At 40.7% G+C, this 15,234-nt stretch overlaps 1 protein-coding gene across 1 annotated transcript in view; it reads right to left on the minus strand.

The window, feature by feature from the left end:
* ipo11 (importin 11) overlaps positions 1-15,234 on the minus strand; it is a 113,693-nt gene that overhangs the window by 64,488 nt on the left and 33,971 nt on the right. Inside the window, exons 14-16 of the mRNA XM_047592591.1 lie at positions 14,664-14,711; positions 10,972-11,077; positions 2,141-2,267 (exon numbers count right to left, since the gene is read on the minus strand). Coding sequence (XP_047448547.1) covers positions 2,141-2,267; positions 10,972-11,077; positions 14,664-14,711 — 281 coding nt within the window. The remainder of the gene's footprint in view (positions 1-2,140; positions 2,268-10,971; positions 11,078-14,663; positions 14,712-15,234) is intronic.

Raw genomic sequence — 15,234 nt, forward strand, 5'->3', positions numbered from 1 at the left:
AATATGCATATTGATAACTGGGTAACAGGTAAATGGGACTAATTGATTGAGGGTAGTTTCCTCCATTAGCCCATTAAAAGTTTATGATCAATAATTCATTCTGTCCAAGAGGTCCTAACTGGCCCAGACATTATTGATCAGAAACAGCAACATGATTGGTGAGCTGGTCAGTGACGTAACAGCACAGCTTGCGTGAAGAAAGATTATTCAAACTGTAAAAGCCATCATTACCCTCGTGAACCTTGGAGCATATTCCAATTTATTACATGAGTAATCTCTGCATCCATTTAGCTTGCCTCGGTGGATAAGAAGATGGTACAAAATACGTGCTAAATAATATAAATTAAATATAAAATCTAGCCCTGGGGATGTGAGTGACAAGTATGTTCTATACAAAATGCTGTTATGATGAGTCCTTGGTCAGTTTGGGATCGAGTGAATTTGGAGGCCAGGTCAACACCTTGTGTTCTTTTCATGTTTTTCTTTTTTTTTTTTTTTTTTTTTTCCAAGTTACTTAACCGTCTTTGTGTGTGTCTGTGACTGGTCTAGGTGGGTGGTACATGTCTGAGTATCATTCGCATGAATCCCTGTTCCAAATGTTTCCCAGCAGAACATTGTATTGTCACAAGAGAGTTAATGACATTTACTTCAGTCAGTGGTTTTAATGTAGCTGCTTCAGTTAACTGATATCTATAGCAGAACCTCAAGGGCTATCTATATTATCCCTATTTAAAACTGAAGCATGGATGTTGCGTCATATGAAGTGGGTCATTATTGGGGATACGCAATTAACATGAGAGAGTTCGGCAAAAGTTACTGAGATTATTATTCTTTCTATCACATTAAAATCATCAGAGCTTGCTGTTAGCGTGGGCCTGGATGTAGTGTTATTATCTCAATTACATCCTACTCTTCATTACTATATAATCACATTATACTGTAGATGAAGCACAAGAAGCATGTAAATAAACATGAACGTAAACAGATCTAATGGTTCCTCAACACAAACACCTATTATAACGCAAGACAGGCAATTAGGCTCCGAGTTTGAACCCAGTGACTCACTAGAGCAGATCTGCGAATGGTAATATTTCCTTGAAGTGCACTTAAAAATACTGCACAGTAATACTGCCACATTTAATATTGCCACATTTTCATTTTGTAAAAGAGAACACATCAGTCCCGCAGGGCTGCAACGATTCGTTGGCATTATCGAGTACGCTGTTGATTTGTGAGAATTATGTTGACACTTGTTGTTTACTGATAAAGCCCTAACCCAAACGTCAAAAGTGAGGAAATGTATTAAACACTATCCCCATTTCCCCTTACACTTCAGAGCCACGTGTCATGGTTTTATCAAGAGCAGTAAAACAACCAGTATGTCGAAGCTGCCAAAAAAAGAAGTAAAAGCTGCACACTTAGAAAAGTCGAAACCACCCCCTGCTGTTGCTGAGCTGCTGTGCATTTGAACTATCAGTGGATTTTGCCTAATTGTTGGTTTATGCTCAGTGCCTGAGAGTCACTGTTGGGTTGTGGTTTTTTAGACAAAAGAAGTCGACAAAGAGTCTGGAGTAGATGCTAATCACTAAAATAAAATCAAGTTTTAAATCGGTTCTTTAATCACAGACATCATTTTCAAATATGTCACGACTATGCTTGAATAATACGGGGAAGTCCTGTTTATTATTTAGTGGTTAACTAAAATATTAATTGAAGAAAATAGTCAATACATCAATTGATAGATTAATCGTTGCAGGGTTCTTGAGGCAGAAAACCCAACAATGGTAAAATATAAGTTGAACTGAGGAATACTACAGCATAATAATAATAATAGAGGCTTAATTAGGGCCATGGGCAAGTAAATTGGTAACGGGCAAGTAAATAAATTTAGAAGAGTAATTTGAGAAATATGATGACAAACTCTTCCTTTGCTATGTTTGGTTCTGTTTATATAACGTTAGCAGCATAACAGCAGTGGTTCCATGCTGTTAAGCTGAGAACTGTTTTCTATAGCTGACGGTGCACTTTCTCTAAGGGCCCATTTCAGTCAATACCAATTTAATGTTTTTTTTTTTAGGAGGCTTGCCGTCGTTCTGGTTGTAGTTCACAGAAGAAAAGTTTGTGCCTGTAGAGGCCTTACCACCAAGTCGGGATCCTGCATGAGGCTCAGGATGACCTCGTAGAGCAAAGGTCGGAGGTCGGACTTGAACTTGACAGAGATCCACTGTCCTATGAGCCAGATGACTCGTCTGCGAATCAGCTTGTACCTGGAGGTGAGAAAAAAGAGACAGTTAAGCTCTGGTTAAAGAAAAATACTTTTTAATTTATGATGCTCCATATCATAAATTGGGGAAATGAACCAACTGGCTCTCTATCTGTGGCTTAAATGTGTTTAGTTGTGTAACATTTATCCAACTCAAAGACTATATCTGATGGAGACCTTACTCTGTTTGTGGACAATATGCACATCATCATAAGGGCGAGGCAGAAACGACGCTACTGTTATACACAGTGATGCATTTTTTAATTTTAATTTAAATACACAATAAACAAATAAAATGAAGAAAATAGAAAAGATGATGAAGAGAGTCCGCATTTATTGAAAATGAGAAAGAAAGTGGGAGGAAACTCGAAACCAGTGACTGAACATTAAGAGAAGGCGGGGGGGGGGGAGCATAATTAGAAAACCAGTCAAAAATATCACTGAGGCCGAGTGAAGTGTGATATGAATTAAAATGCCTTACACCACGTGTCCCAATCGTGAGGCACTACATGTGGCGACGTTTTTTTTTCTACAGTTGCACTGAGTGAGTGTCCCTCAGCATCTGCCCTTTTAGGAACCGAGGCAGAAACTGCATCTAAGAACCAGCCTCTACACGACTGTGGTGATGGAAGGATGTAGGAACGGGAGACATGAGAGGTTAAAGGATGGGGGATGGCGCTCTTGTGGCTTCTTGTCAAATATCCACAGGGAGCCAGAGACCAAAGCCTGGGCCGCGAGCCAGAAGACACTGAACAAAAGCACGACTCAGGATTTGGACGTGCCGAACAATATTATGTGCATCGATGTGTGTGTGTGTGTGTGAGAGAAAGCATGGAAGAAAGGAAAGACAAGTTTTCCTGTATGATTAATAACAAAGGCCTTGATAGGAACTTGAAATTAGCATGCAGATTACCATCACTAATAACATTATGCTGAATGCCATCTGGACTCGATTTTTCATCGTCTTAAAAGCATGGGACAGCACTTAAACACTAGTGGGTTAAACTGCTAAGATAAGCAGTGGAGCGAGATGAATAAAAAACGCAAAAACAGCCACTCGGACTAATGTGATCTCGTACAAGTGTTTATTTAGGCACTAACATATGGGACGGTTCCATCATGGCAGCAGGTGCGGCTGTGCCAGTGGACGGCACATGGGCTCATTCCCACGACTCTTGAGCTCACGGACGGACAGCCTGGCGCCAGCACGCTGGTGCTTGGATACCGAGTAATACAAATAATCAGATAAGATGATTATTTGTTGTCACAAGGCCACAGAAACAAGTCAAACAGCTCTTTTTTCGGAGTATTCTTTAAGCCTACAAATAGATTTGCAATAGTTCTTTGCAAATGGCACAGTAGACGACCTTTGGCAAATACTTTGCGGGACAATGAAGCGTACACCAAAAATCCTGACAACACCATCATCCATATGTTAATTATTAATCTCTCATGGCATCTGTGGGAGCGACTAAAAGATTACCGTTCCCAGCTCGGCACTGGCATACAAAACCCGCGGCCACATCCGTTCCGACTTTGACTGACAAATGAAAGAATATCTGCTTCAGATGGGGAGACTACAGCTGGCGCAGTTTATTATTGGTGCACTGGCAAAGTGGAAGAAAAGGACAGAAAGGCAGACAGACAGGCAGGTTGACAGAAGTATTTGTCTGTCACTCAAAGGTCAGACATGACTCATCCGACGCAAAACCTGTCTCCACCTCCAGAACTTCACACAGCTGTCAGGAACCCTGCTTATCATCCCGGCAAAACACAAGGGAAATCCATGGACGAACTACGAGCTACGAAAATAGCAGACTCCTAATTATGCAATATCCTAGAGCAACGTGACAATGTGCAGCTATTCTGTAAACATTTCACTTGGTTTAGGTCAGTGCGTTGGAAATGAGTGACTTGAATGTTGCAAGGTGATTCTTTTCTGACATATTTTGCATGTTTGCATGAATTTAAATGTCGCTGCTGCTGTTTCCGGGATAATCTTTTGCGAATGCGAAATCCAGTTACCTTGATACGAATGAGGTCATTTAAGGCAGGTAATTCTAAGCCAGGTAGTATGCCTCTCGTACAGTCACACACAAAGTTTTTGTTTGTCCTTTAGCACCGAGTCAAAAGGCAGTAGAAGCTGAGTGGAAGGTGCTAAGGCTACTGTTCTTCTACAGCACTCCTGTGTGGCCTTTCAGCTCCAGCACTGTGAGCAAATGTCAGTATACTCAATGGGGCTGAGAAGTTTATCCGCTTAATGGTGTCAACGGCAGGTGAAAACCTCTGTCCCGGTGGGAGCAGTTACAAAAGAAACAAAAGAAAGCAGTTATGCTAAAGGTGGTAACCGAGTCATTCCGCTAAACGGCCTCACAAACTACAGGCTGGCTAGCTGAATAAGTTTAAAAGCCCAGTGTATGGTTCTTTTTTAGTCACATCTTGAATACTTTAAATCACGTAAATACGCAAAACTTAATGACATTTTTAAACCACAAATAACTGCATTGATGGAAAATCAAGGAGAACCACTATACATAAGTCATTTTATAGCACATGTGCCAAACTCAAGGCCTTATTTAATATTTTATATCTAAAAGATTTAGCCTGCAGGTATTTCACATGAATAGCATTGACTGTGTATGCTAATGACAAACCCATCGTGACGTCACCCAATAGGTTCTGAACCTCGAAAATGAAGCCAAAAGTAGGCAATGCCTGCAGTCGCCATGTTGGATGAGCTTTACTCCGCCTAAATTTGGATACTCCAAATATGGGCCTGGGGCCATGTTTGGATGGAGCTAAGATCTACCCACCCAGCTCTGTGTATGTATGTCCACGGTTCAGACCAGGAGGTTTCTGCCTGGTACATACGTCAATCAGCTCTCACTCCCAACTCATCAGTCTCAAGTTTCACGAGTAGAGCACTAAATACAACGGAGATTCTTACAGAAAGGTGTAGTAACGCTGAATCAGTTAGCAGACGACAGGCTAACACGGTTAGCCTACTCTTCTTCTTTGCACTAAAACACATGTAAAAAGCCTGGAGTAGTCTTTACTTAATCATTATTTAACTGGGTTGAATGTGGCCCCCAAACTAAAATGAGTTAAACACCCCTGATTTATAACATCGACCAGCCACCGAGGAGAGAGACTAACTTTTTCGGATTCCACACTAAAAGGTCAAGAAACAAAAGGCAACATCAAAGTGTTTCACAGCCGTCCAAGCCAACAGAGTCTAACAGTAGAATGATAGAACACACTATATCTTTATCCCACTGTCTGAGTAGGTGACACTAAAGCTACCGCTGGCTTTTGTAAGAGGTCCTTGGAAGTGATATTAAGGGCAATGTGGCCATGTCCAGGAAGATTAGATTTGAATGTGTATCTGTATCAATGAGCCTTTGATTCTGTGCTCCAAGGCATTATGATTCATCACTCATGCACGGCAACTGCTCTGGACAATACTGAGTCACTTTATGTACACTATTACATTATTTACATTTTCTCTATACACATTTTTTCCTAAGGGTGTTCGTAGTCTCCGTAAGTGTTTTATTTAAATGTCCGTGTATTATATGTGTGCCCTATAAGCCAGGAAGCAACGTTTTGCTATGTTGTCGTGATGATTCTCTTGAGTCAATGAACGTAAAAGTAAGACTATAGTGTTATGCTAAATAATTATGGCCAGTCACACAAAAGTGTTCTGCTAACGGATCTGGACAGAAGCATGCTCAAATGCATCTCTGAAACCTTAAAGAGGCACAAAGGCACTCACAGAGATTACCCTCCAAGTTGTGCATTCCATGTCTGTACTGGATGGTGTATAGGCTCAGAAGCACTTGACATATATGGAAGCGTGATTTACTTCAGGGACATCTATTACAATCAGGGAGCGTACAGACTTGTAGAGATTTTTCCCGTGTATACCGTGGTCGCTTGACAAGAAAGTTTCAGGTTAGTTGGGCAGTCAAATAAAGCTGATGGCGACGTGTGAAATTAAATCTTTTAATTCGTTGGCCCAATCAGCAAAGAGCTAAGCACAGATGCAAGAACTGAAGAAGCCAAGGACATAGCCTCTATCCCCCAATAATGGAACAAGGAATGAGAAAACATTCATTTGCCCACTTGTAGCTTTTACGTGACAGTCTGTGGCTTGGAGTCCTTTGGTAAATAATGTTTGTTTTCAAACTTCTTGGGTTCCATATGCCCCATGAGGCAAACCATTATCATCTGAAGTTTATTTACATACTTGAACTGTCGTCCATGGGTGCCACAGTGGTGTAGCGGTTAGCCCTGATGCCTGACAACAAGAAGATTCTCAATTTAAATCCACCAGCCGACTGGGGCCTTTATGTGTGGAGTTTGCATGCTCTCCCTATGCCTGCGTGCGTGGGTTCTCTCCAGCTACTTCGGCATGCTCATTATGTTAATGGCTGATTCTAAATTGCCCGTTGGTGTGAGTGTGAACGGTTGTCTGGCTCTCTGTGTTAGACCTGTGATGGACTGGCGACTTGTCCACCCTGCCTCTCGCCAAATGAGTCCTCTGGAGGCCTGCGGTGGCTGCAGAAAATGAATGAATCAACAAACTATTGTCAATCTCAAGTTATTAGGGTCAGTCTGGACAGCTGAGGAGACACTGTTCCAGTTTTATTAAATATATATATGATGTCATAACTTTCACAGCTCTTTGAGTTTGAGATCCATTCAGCCCTTTTGGCCTGCCAGAGTCTCTGACTTCTCCGTTTACAGTGTTCGGGTCAATTGACTACTGAGTGTAAACATCAACTAATTCAATGTTAATTTCAAAGCACTGCTCTGCTCTACTGAAACTGTAAATGAACTGGGGGAAAAAACCTGAAGTTCATACTGAATTGTGATTTTGTTCAGTTATATCCACTGTGTGTTGGTGGAGATTAGCGAGCAGCCCAGAGATTAAGTACATCCCAGAATGTCCTATGAATTGAATCAGAAGCAGAGATGATGAGCGGGGCTATAATCAATAGAGATCTAAAGGATACCCTCGCTCAAAGGATAGTCAAGGGCAAAGACAAATTATGAGCTCAGATGGCAGCGGGCAGTGGAAAATCCTGCAGGTGTGACAGCAGGTGGAAAAGTGCCTCTTATCTAATAAAACTGTCTTCACAACAGAAAGAGACTTTACTCTTTTTAGACGAACCTCTCTGCTTAGCATATAGTTGAATGTGTTTCATATTTTATTGTTTTGTGATGTGAATGTGTGAAACTGTGAAGATCCAAATAAGTGTGCTGTATTAAATGCGCCGACTGCCAGTGCCCAGGGGGCCAAGGAAGGCAAACAGCGCAGCATCTGGGAATGTTCTGGTAACAGCGGCAAGTGTGACGGCCAGAAAATCTGCTTTGAATAAGGCTTCTGGCAGGCGCCGAATACGTATTGTCCTTCTGCTTCTTGTGAGAGCCTGCCAAGTTGGGGCAATATTTCAACAGTCACGTGCCTGCTGTGTGTTATCTGGCATTACTATTCTCACAATAGGAAAAACAAATTATAGTACAGTTGCATGACTTTGTAATACATTGAGGTTTTTTATTAAGTGTACATATGGTAACCTGATGGCAGTAGACGACAGTGATCATTGGAACATAATCGCTGCCATTTCCCAAGACACAATACACAAATTGTGTATAAGGTAAACACACTGTGGACAAACAATACACTGGCTGAATACAGCTCAGCTCTTCCATCCTGGGCTTCACCCCAGCGCTCTCAGGCATTTGAAATAAATCCAAAGCATGACAGTCCAGCAAAAGCATAAATAATAAATATATGCTTTAGAAACATTTTTTAAAATCATATTTACTGCTTATACACAGACCAGGCGTAACATTATAACCACTGACAGGACGGAAGTAAATAACATTGATCATCTTGTGACAACTCAGTGTTCTGCTGAGAAACTTTTGGATGTGGCATTTGTGTAACTTAGACAGATAGCACCCACCTAGACTTGAGCAGGCACCCTCACCTCATAGCCATGACACTCCTTGATGGCAGTAGTTGAGTTGGCCTCCCAATTTACTAGATCCCAAACTGATCAAGTATCTGTGGGATACACTGGAACAAGCCTGGTCCACTGAGGCCCTTCGCCTCAACCCATAGGACCCAGAGGTCCCCACTGACAATATTCTGTTTCCACACACCACAGGACAAACTCATGTCCATTCTCTCATTTCCACACAGTGACTTTGGTAGGATTAAATATGTTAACTGTGTCAACGGTGACAAAGAATGGTAGGATAGTTCCACAAACTTCAACAGCAGTTTTTCCCAACATACTGTATCTGAGGAAGCATATTCTTGTTTTCAGGAATTACAGACTTGAGAATGCAGCTTTCAAGAAGGTGAAAAGAGGCGACATTATCCACTTGGGTAACTTTGGTGCATGCAAGTAGGTCTGTCAACATATATATGCACAAAATAAGATGACTACAGAAGAAATGCAAATCAGTGAGGGGGAACATCAGACATGTTGCTGCCTTAACATCTGAATCCCCACTGCAGAAGACTCTTCTAAAGACTGTGGGAGCATCTAAAGTCTGTCAGAAACACAGCTTCATTTAGTTATCCAGAACAGGGAATTCAGAGGAAGCTGAAAAGTTTATCCGCTGTCACTTATGTAACCAACCTTGGCTTTATTAGATGTAAAAAAATAAATAAATAAAAAAATCCTCTAAGCAATAGGTTCACAATCTGAAGGCATCTTGACAGCTGAGGGATAAGGTCAGTGCTCTGTGTTCACGATAAACAATTCCACCGAAGGGATTTAAGCCAACAGTGAATTCAGATTCATACATTCATGGCCCTTTATTGATATTCATAGATTTATTTTGCACAGCCTAATAAATAATTATTACCTGTTACATTATTCCTTCGCCGCCATCAAAGCTAAAGTTGACAAACTTCACAACCTTGTAATGAACTTTTGAGAGTCGAACGCTGCCAAGTACGAGCAGCCAAGCAGTAGTTATAACACGCGACATATTTCCTCAGCCTAAACTAACAGGATTTCTCACTGGGTTCTTATTATTGTCCCATTTCTCTGTGTGTGGAGCGCGTATACGAGTGTTTGCATTTGTGCATTAGTGCTCAATAGAAAGCAACGTTTTTTTTTCTCAAGATATCTAATGCTCACTCATGCTCTATCCTTAGTTGACATCCCTGGTCATATTGCAGTGTGTCAGAGGTGTTAATTTTAAAAAAGATCAAAGAACAATGGCCAGCCTAACAGTGGAGGGGCTGTTCGCACCTGCACTGTGTGGGAGGAAGATCACGGTGACATAGGCATGCCCGCACTCTGACGTCAGCGCCAACTCCAGAGGCCGACCTTTAGAGTGCTGCAGGCTTTTTGTTTTTGATTGTGTGCGCAGGGCACTTCTTTGTTCTATATATCACTCAGACCATCCCAACCCCTGGCCACTCTCCTCTCTTGCTCCTTGCACTCTTTACTCCTCAACACATACTGATCTGGCAGCTGTAGACCCATTATCATGGGGTCCACCCCAGTTTCCATGGCTATTTTTCTAACGCCATGTGTCTGATTGATAGCAGATGACAAATATGGTCATATGCTGCTTGTAAGCTGTGAACTGTCGCTATGATTGAAACTGACTGCAATTACCAGTTGGGTATTTAAGATGTTTTGATATTTGTTTACGATGCCGTTTAGGTAGAGAATGGTAACGTTAATGTTAATTAACTCATGATACACTGGAAGAAATGCCAACTATGATACACAACACGTGCCACTACTGTCTGAAAATGGGATCAAATGCAGTAAAGAAAGAAGAAAAAAAAAGAACAAGTAAGCTGCTTCAAGTCTCACCATTATTTTCAACCATTTCAGCCGTTAGCCATTGCTTGCCATAAGATAATTTACTGTCATATAAAGCAAGTGCCAAATATCCCATTAATCAATCAAATCTTAGATCTCTTAAAGCACCCATTCTTAGAGCAACCATACAGGCTTCCGTATCCGTGGCCCAAATCTTAGCATCATAAAAATTTAAAATTTGTTTAAAATTACTGAGAGAATAGTTAATTGAACTGTTTTCTATTGTTCTATCTGAGTACTTTACAGAGCTGAGAAGAGATTACTGCTGTATAGTTTTAGAATCTTGGTTTAAACAGAATTTTGAACAAAGAAGGTTTTGCAGAACTTCTGCAAAACTTATTAGTGATCAGGTCACCCATGGTTCAGAGTACTATTGAGTTGTATTGTGTTGTACCGACACAATTTTTTGATATACTTTACTGATCCTTCATAGAGAAATGACGCTAATATTTAAACAGCCCCATGTTAGTTGGAGGGCTAGACTAAAAAACAAAGTACCGACTACAAAATGATCATCAAGTTGAATTACCACCTTTCTGATGCAATTTCAGGACCAGCTGAACATTATGACAGTCATGAAGGGGGATTTAGTGCAGAGCTGTCAGAGCATAGAGTGGGTGTAGAATAAAATAACTTACTAATGCTTTCAATTACAAACAGTTTATGAAGCCAGTCTGATGGAGTCAAACTCTTCTCGTCTGTGATCTTTTTTGTTTGAACGTGCACTTTGTGATACATGACATGAAACACTGAAGAAAGGCATTATACTGATGAAGATGAGGAGAAAATTTATCTTTCTAAAGTTTATCTTTCAAAAGAACTGCACCCCTCCCAGCACAGTACCTGTGATGGTTGACCTGCAGCTCTCCGAGAAGTTGATTCTTGAACCACTGGTCGAAGTCCACGTTATCAAACAACTCGTAGGCTGCCAGTCCCACAGCATTGTACACTGAAGCCAAATGACAAAAATAGTGAGTGAAAATGGTTTAAAATTGGGCTCCACAGAGAAACTCATAACAGATTCAGCAAAATGTGAAACCTAACATGCATTGGAGATAGTATACCACACCATAAGAGAAAAACAGAAACAATTATAGCATAACATTGTATGTCATTTGTAGTAAAATTTGTTTAAAAAATCATACAGGACAGAACTGAAAAGAAAAACTGACGTAAACTAGAGAGTTACGTATTCAAGAAATACAAGTGGGACTTACTATTTATAACTTCTAAGCTACACAACAAATGAGTTTAGACATGACAAAGCAAGAAAATGAGAGTGGGCGAAAAGAACAAAGAAAAAGTAAGAGACAGAGTTTTCCATTACATTATTCCCTTGTTTTATATGCCTATGAGTGCATGTGCTACATGTGCAAGGGGCAAAAGAAAGCAAAAAAAGCAAGGGAGACGGGACATTCATCACATGTGTCAGCATAATCATCCAAAAAGTTCTATGTAGGAGATTAGACATGTGAGGTGTGGCTGTCACATAATGAGACTAAGGCTCTTTGCGGTTTTTCTGTCATTTTTAATGACAAAGGGAGGGATGGATGGGAGGGTGGGGAGTGAAGACGAATGGGCAAAGGGTGCTAATCCTGTAGTGTCTTATCGCAAAAACCTTTTAGGGACTACTTACAGATAAATAAAACTGGACAGGAAATTAGAAACTCTCAATAGCAATAGCACATGTGGAAGAGTGGAAAAAAGAAAGCCAGCTTGGATCTCTGTACTGTTGCGTGTTGATGCTCATTATTCATTAGTATTTTGAGTTGTTGTTGTCATTAATACTGCACTATGTTTTTGTGTTGCGGACACGGTTTGATTTAGCTTCGGGACACAGAATAATCACTTCCTGTTCTAGACTGATGTAATATTATTGTGGCTGCCCAAAACAAGATGTTTTTTTTTACTCTATTATTTATTTACATTCAAAAAGCCATCTCAGAGAGCGTGTAATACAATATTCCTCTTGCACAGGAGGCAGTTAATGCTGTAAAATTTGGAGCTGCAAAATAAGACGCAAACTTCACATGGATGTCAGCCTGGATAGCTGAAGTTCTCCCATCTGCTTTAAAGTTTTAGCTTTAAAGTGTGATTTATGCCTATGTGGGATTGACATTTAGACTATTCATCGAAACTCAGTCGGGTTAATTTTAATTTCCACTTCCTGCTTCACGTTCAACAATGTCGACTGAAACTTTTGCCAAAATTTCACCAAAGACGAGTCGTACAAATGCTCGTACCTTCGTCTATAGATAGATAGATAGATAGATAGATAGATAGATAGATAGATAGATAGATAGATAGATAGATAGATGGTCTAATCAACTAAATATTTTGCGACCCTCCTGCAGTACCTCTGCTGACTTCCAAGGGGTCGCGGACCCTCTGTTCAAGACCTATGCTCTACGCTGTTGCCATAGCTACGGTGTCAAATTGACACAGAAGCATAAACCACCTATTAGGGTATCTTTAGTCCACAGTCGAGATCTGTTTAGTGGTGTAAAAACCCCGTCTGACAGCAGCGTGGCTAGTGTCAAAGAAGCAAGATGTTCAGATTACACAATCAGCTCGATGAAAATTCTTATTAAGGACAGACAGTTACCAACAATGAATGCATTTGTGGAGAAGCATACGTCACATAATCTGTTGCTCTGACTGGTTGTGTGCAACAGTATTTTTTCCCTCCTATCATCAAAAACAAATGGATAAGTTGTGTTACCAGTAAAGTTCTGGTAAGAATTAAGGCTGCCACAAAAATGCTTTAAAATAAAGTTTACTTTATATTGGCAGCCATAAAAAGAGTCTAAGCAGGTGTTTGCGACTTTGTAGAAAAGGTGGTTGTTTGGCAGCACTGTTTATTACTACTTATGACAGATAGCTTTACAGCATATACGGTGGGTTGGATTTATGTTCTTGTTCCAGCCTTCAGCTCACTGACACAAGTACAGGCATTTATAGTAATGTTCGGCTGGGGGCTGAGAAAAACACAGGACCGTCTTTCACTACAGTATATAATTAATGTCAGTTTTGAAATGGATTACCACTATTATAATTATTGACTTATTTCTCCAGCCCCCCCAAAAAACTGCAGCTGCTCTTATCGAGTGCCTCGTTGGCTCCTGAACCAGCCTCGGCTCTCGCAGTCACAATTATCAGCAGCCGCCGCCGCTTCAACCGAGGCAGAGCTCCTCATCCCAGCGGCGCCTGCTGTTTTCTCAACACTGTCAACGCGCTGCTGAGATCTCTACGGGCAGCGAGCTTTAACACAGGCCCCCTAAGCAGGCATTGATTTAGTTGCGCGCGCCATAAAACCGCCGGAGTAGCAGCCCTGGCCTGCCAAAGGGTTATAAATAGCGAAAGAAGGTAGGGAGCGGAATAAAGAGACAGAAATGAAGAGGCGAACAAGTTGCAGAACAGGTACAACAGGTACAATTACAATTTTTGTGTCATTATTTAAGGGACTTTATCTTATCAATATTACAGCTACTTGTTCACATCTTTTCTTTGTCTTTAAAAACAGGTATTGTGCCAGAGGATCTAAAAGTTAAGAGATATTCCATTATTTAAAGCATAGGTCTTCAACAGGGGGTCCTCAACCCCTAAGGGGTCCGCGAAGGTAATGCAGGGGGGTCGCAATTTCTTTGGTTGATTAGATACTTTTATTTATTTTTTATTTTCTCCCACAAATTTCTTTCAATACTTATTAACATGAATCCAACATATTTTAGCAAAGGGAAAAGGGATATTATTGAATACTGACGGCAAAAATATATATTTATAAAGGTCAAGATTAACGAATAGAACTTTCATAGAACACACGTAGTAGGTAGGGGATCCCTAATTAATCTCTTAATCAGTTTGGAGGTCCTTGGCCTGAAAAACGCTGAAGGATTTATCTAAAATTATAATGAAGTCTGTTGAGATGCCTCAAGTGTCAAACACAAGATTCAACGATAAGATTGTTGTCCGCGAAAGTTTGAATTGGAGAGATCAGACGGGTTGTGTTATCAGAAAGGTAAATAAATCCATTGTTATTATAAAGAGGACTTGTCATTGGGTCACTACAAACTGTCTCCTTACTCTTTATTATTGTTTAATTTATCTTTCAAATTGTAATATAGTTTGGGCAAGTACACTTCCTACTATCCTCCACGAAACTTTGGTCCTCCAGAAACGCTACACGATCAGAGTTACACACACACACACACTCGCCCACTGACATTCTGTTTTTATTTATGCATCATTGTTGCTGTTAGTCACTATTATTTTTATGTAGTCATATTTTCTGATGTTTCGCGGTTTATAACAGTATGAATAAGGCAGAGAGCTCAAATAAGCCCATCGTGGTTTTTTTGCCTCTTCCCTGAACTGTTTCATTAGTTTTTGTCATATTTTATGTGCATTTTTAAAAATTGTGCAAGGTAAAAAAAAAAAATAAAAAAATTGGGATAACAGCTAAGCATAGCTAAGTAAATCTTACAGCCTTGACATTTTACATTTAGTTAATGATGGATGATGAGTGAGTGACTGACCTGCATCCTTCATTATCAGCTGAACAGGGTCTTCTACATTGGACGGACCTGCAAAGACACAAACACACACCGGATGAAACCTCTTTTGTAGGAAAAGTGTTACCTACCGGACAGAGTCATAACAGAACGACGCGTAATGGTTCGTATCATAGCACAGTTAAAACTTAAAGAACCCTGGCCTCCAGTATATCAGTATATCATTTTACCCTTCAGTTCGCTCCCACTCTGTTAGGGCTTATTGTGCACTCAGGTTTCAAGATCAATAGATGCCATCTTCCAGCAGCAGAATTACCCAATCTGATGTTTTCCTTGCTCCAAGAGAACAGGGCAGTCGCTCGACCTGCAATCTGCCAGCGTGAGCAATGGCATCACTAATTCAGCAAGAGAGCGAGAGCTGCACGCCACTACCCATCCCCAGGAGACCAGGAGCAGTGTGCTGCATGTATTTATGTGACTGAGTGACTGGAGAGTTGAGACTGGTGTTTGTAATGGTAGCCACCACGGGACTTCACAGCTCTGCCAAGGCTGCAGATTGCATGCTATAGATACTGTGACAACATGGACAAAGCTA

Source organism: Mugil cephalus, chromosome 8 (genome assembly GCF_022458985.1).
Source record: "Mugil cephalus isolate CIBA_MC_2020 chromosome 8, CIBA_Mcephalus_1.1, whole genome shotgun sequence".
Classification (NCBI taxonomy): Eukaryota; Metazoa; Chordata; class Actinopteri; order Mugiliformes; family Mugilidae; genus Mugil; species Mugil cephalus.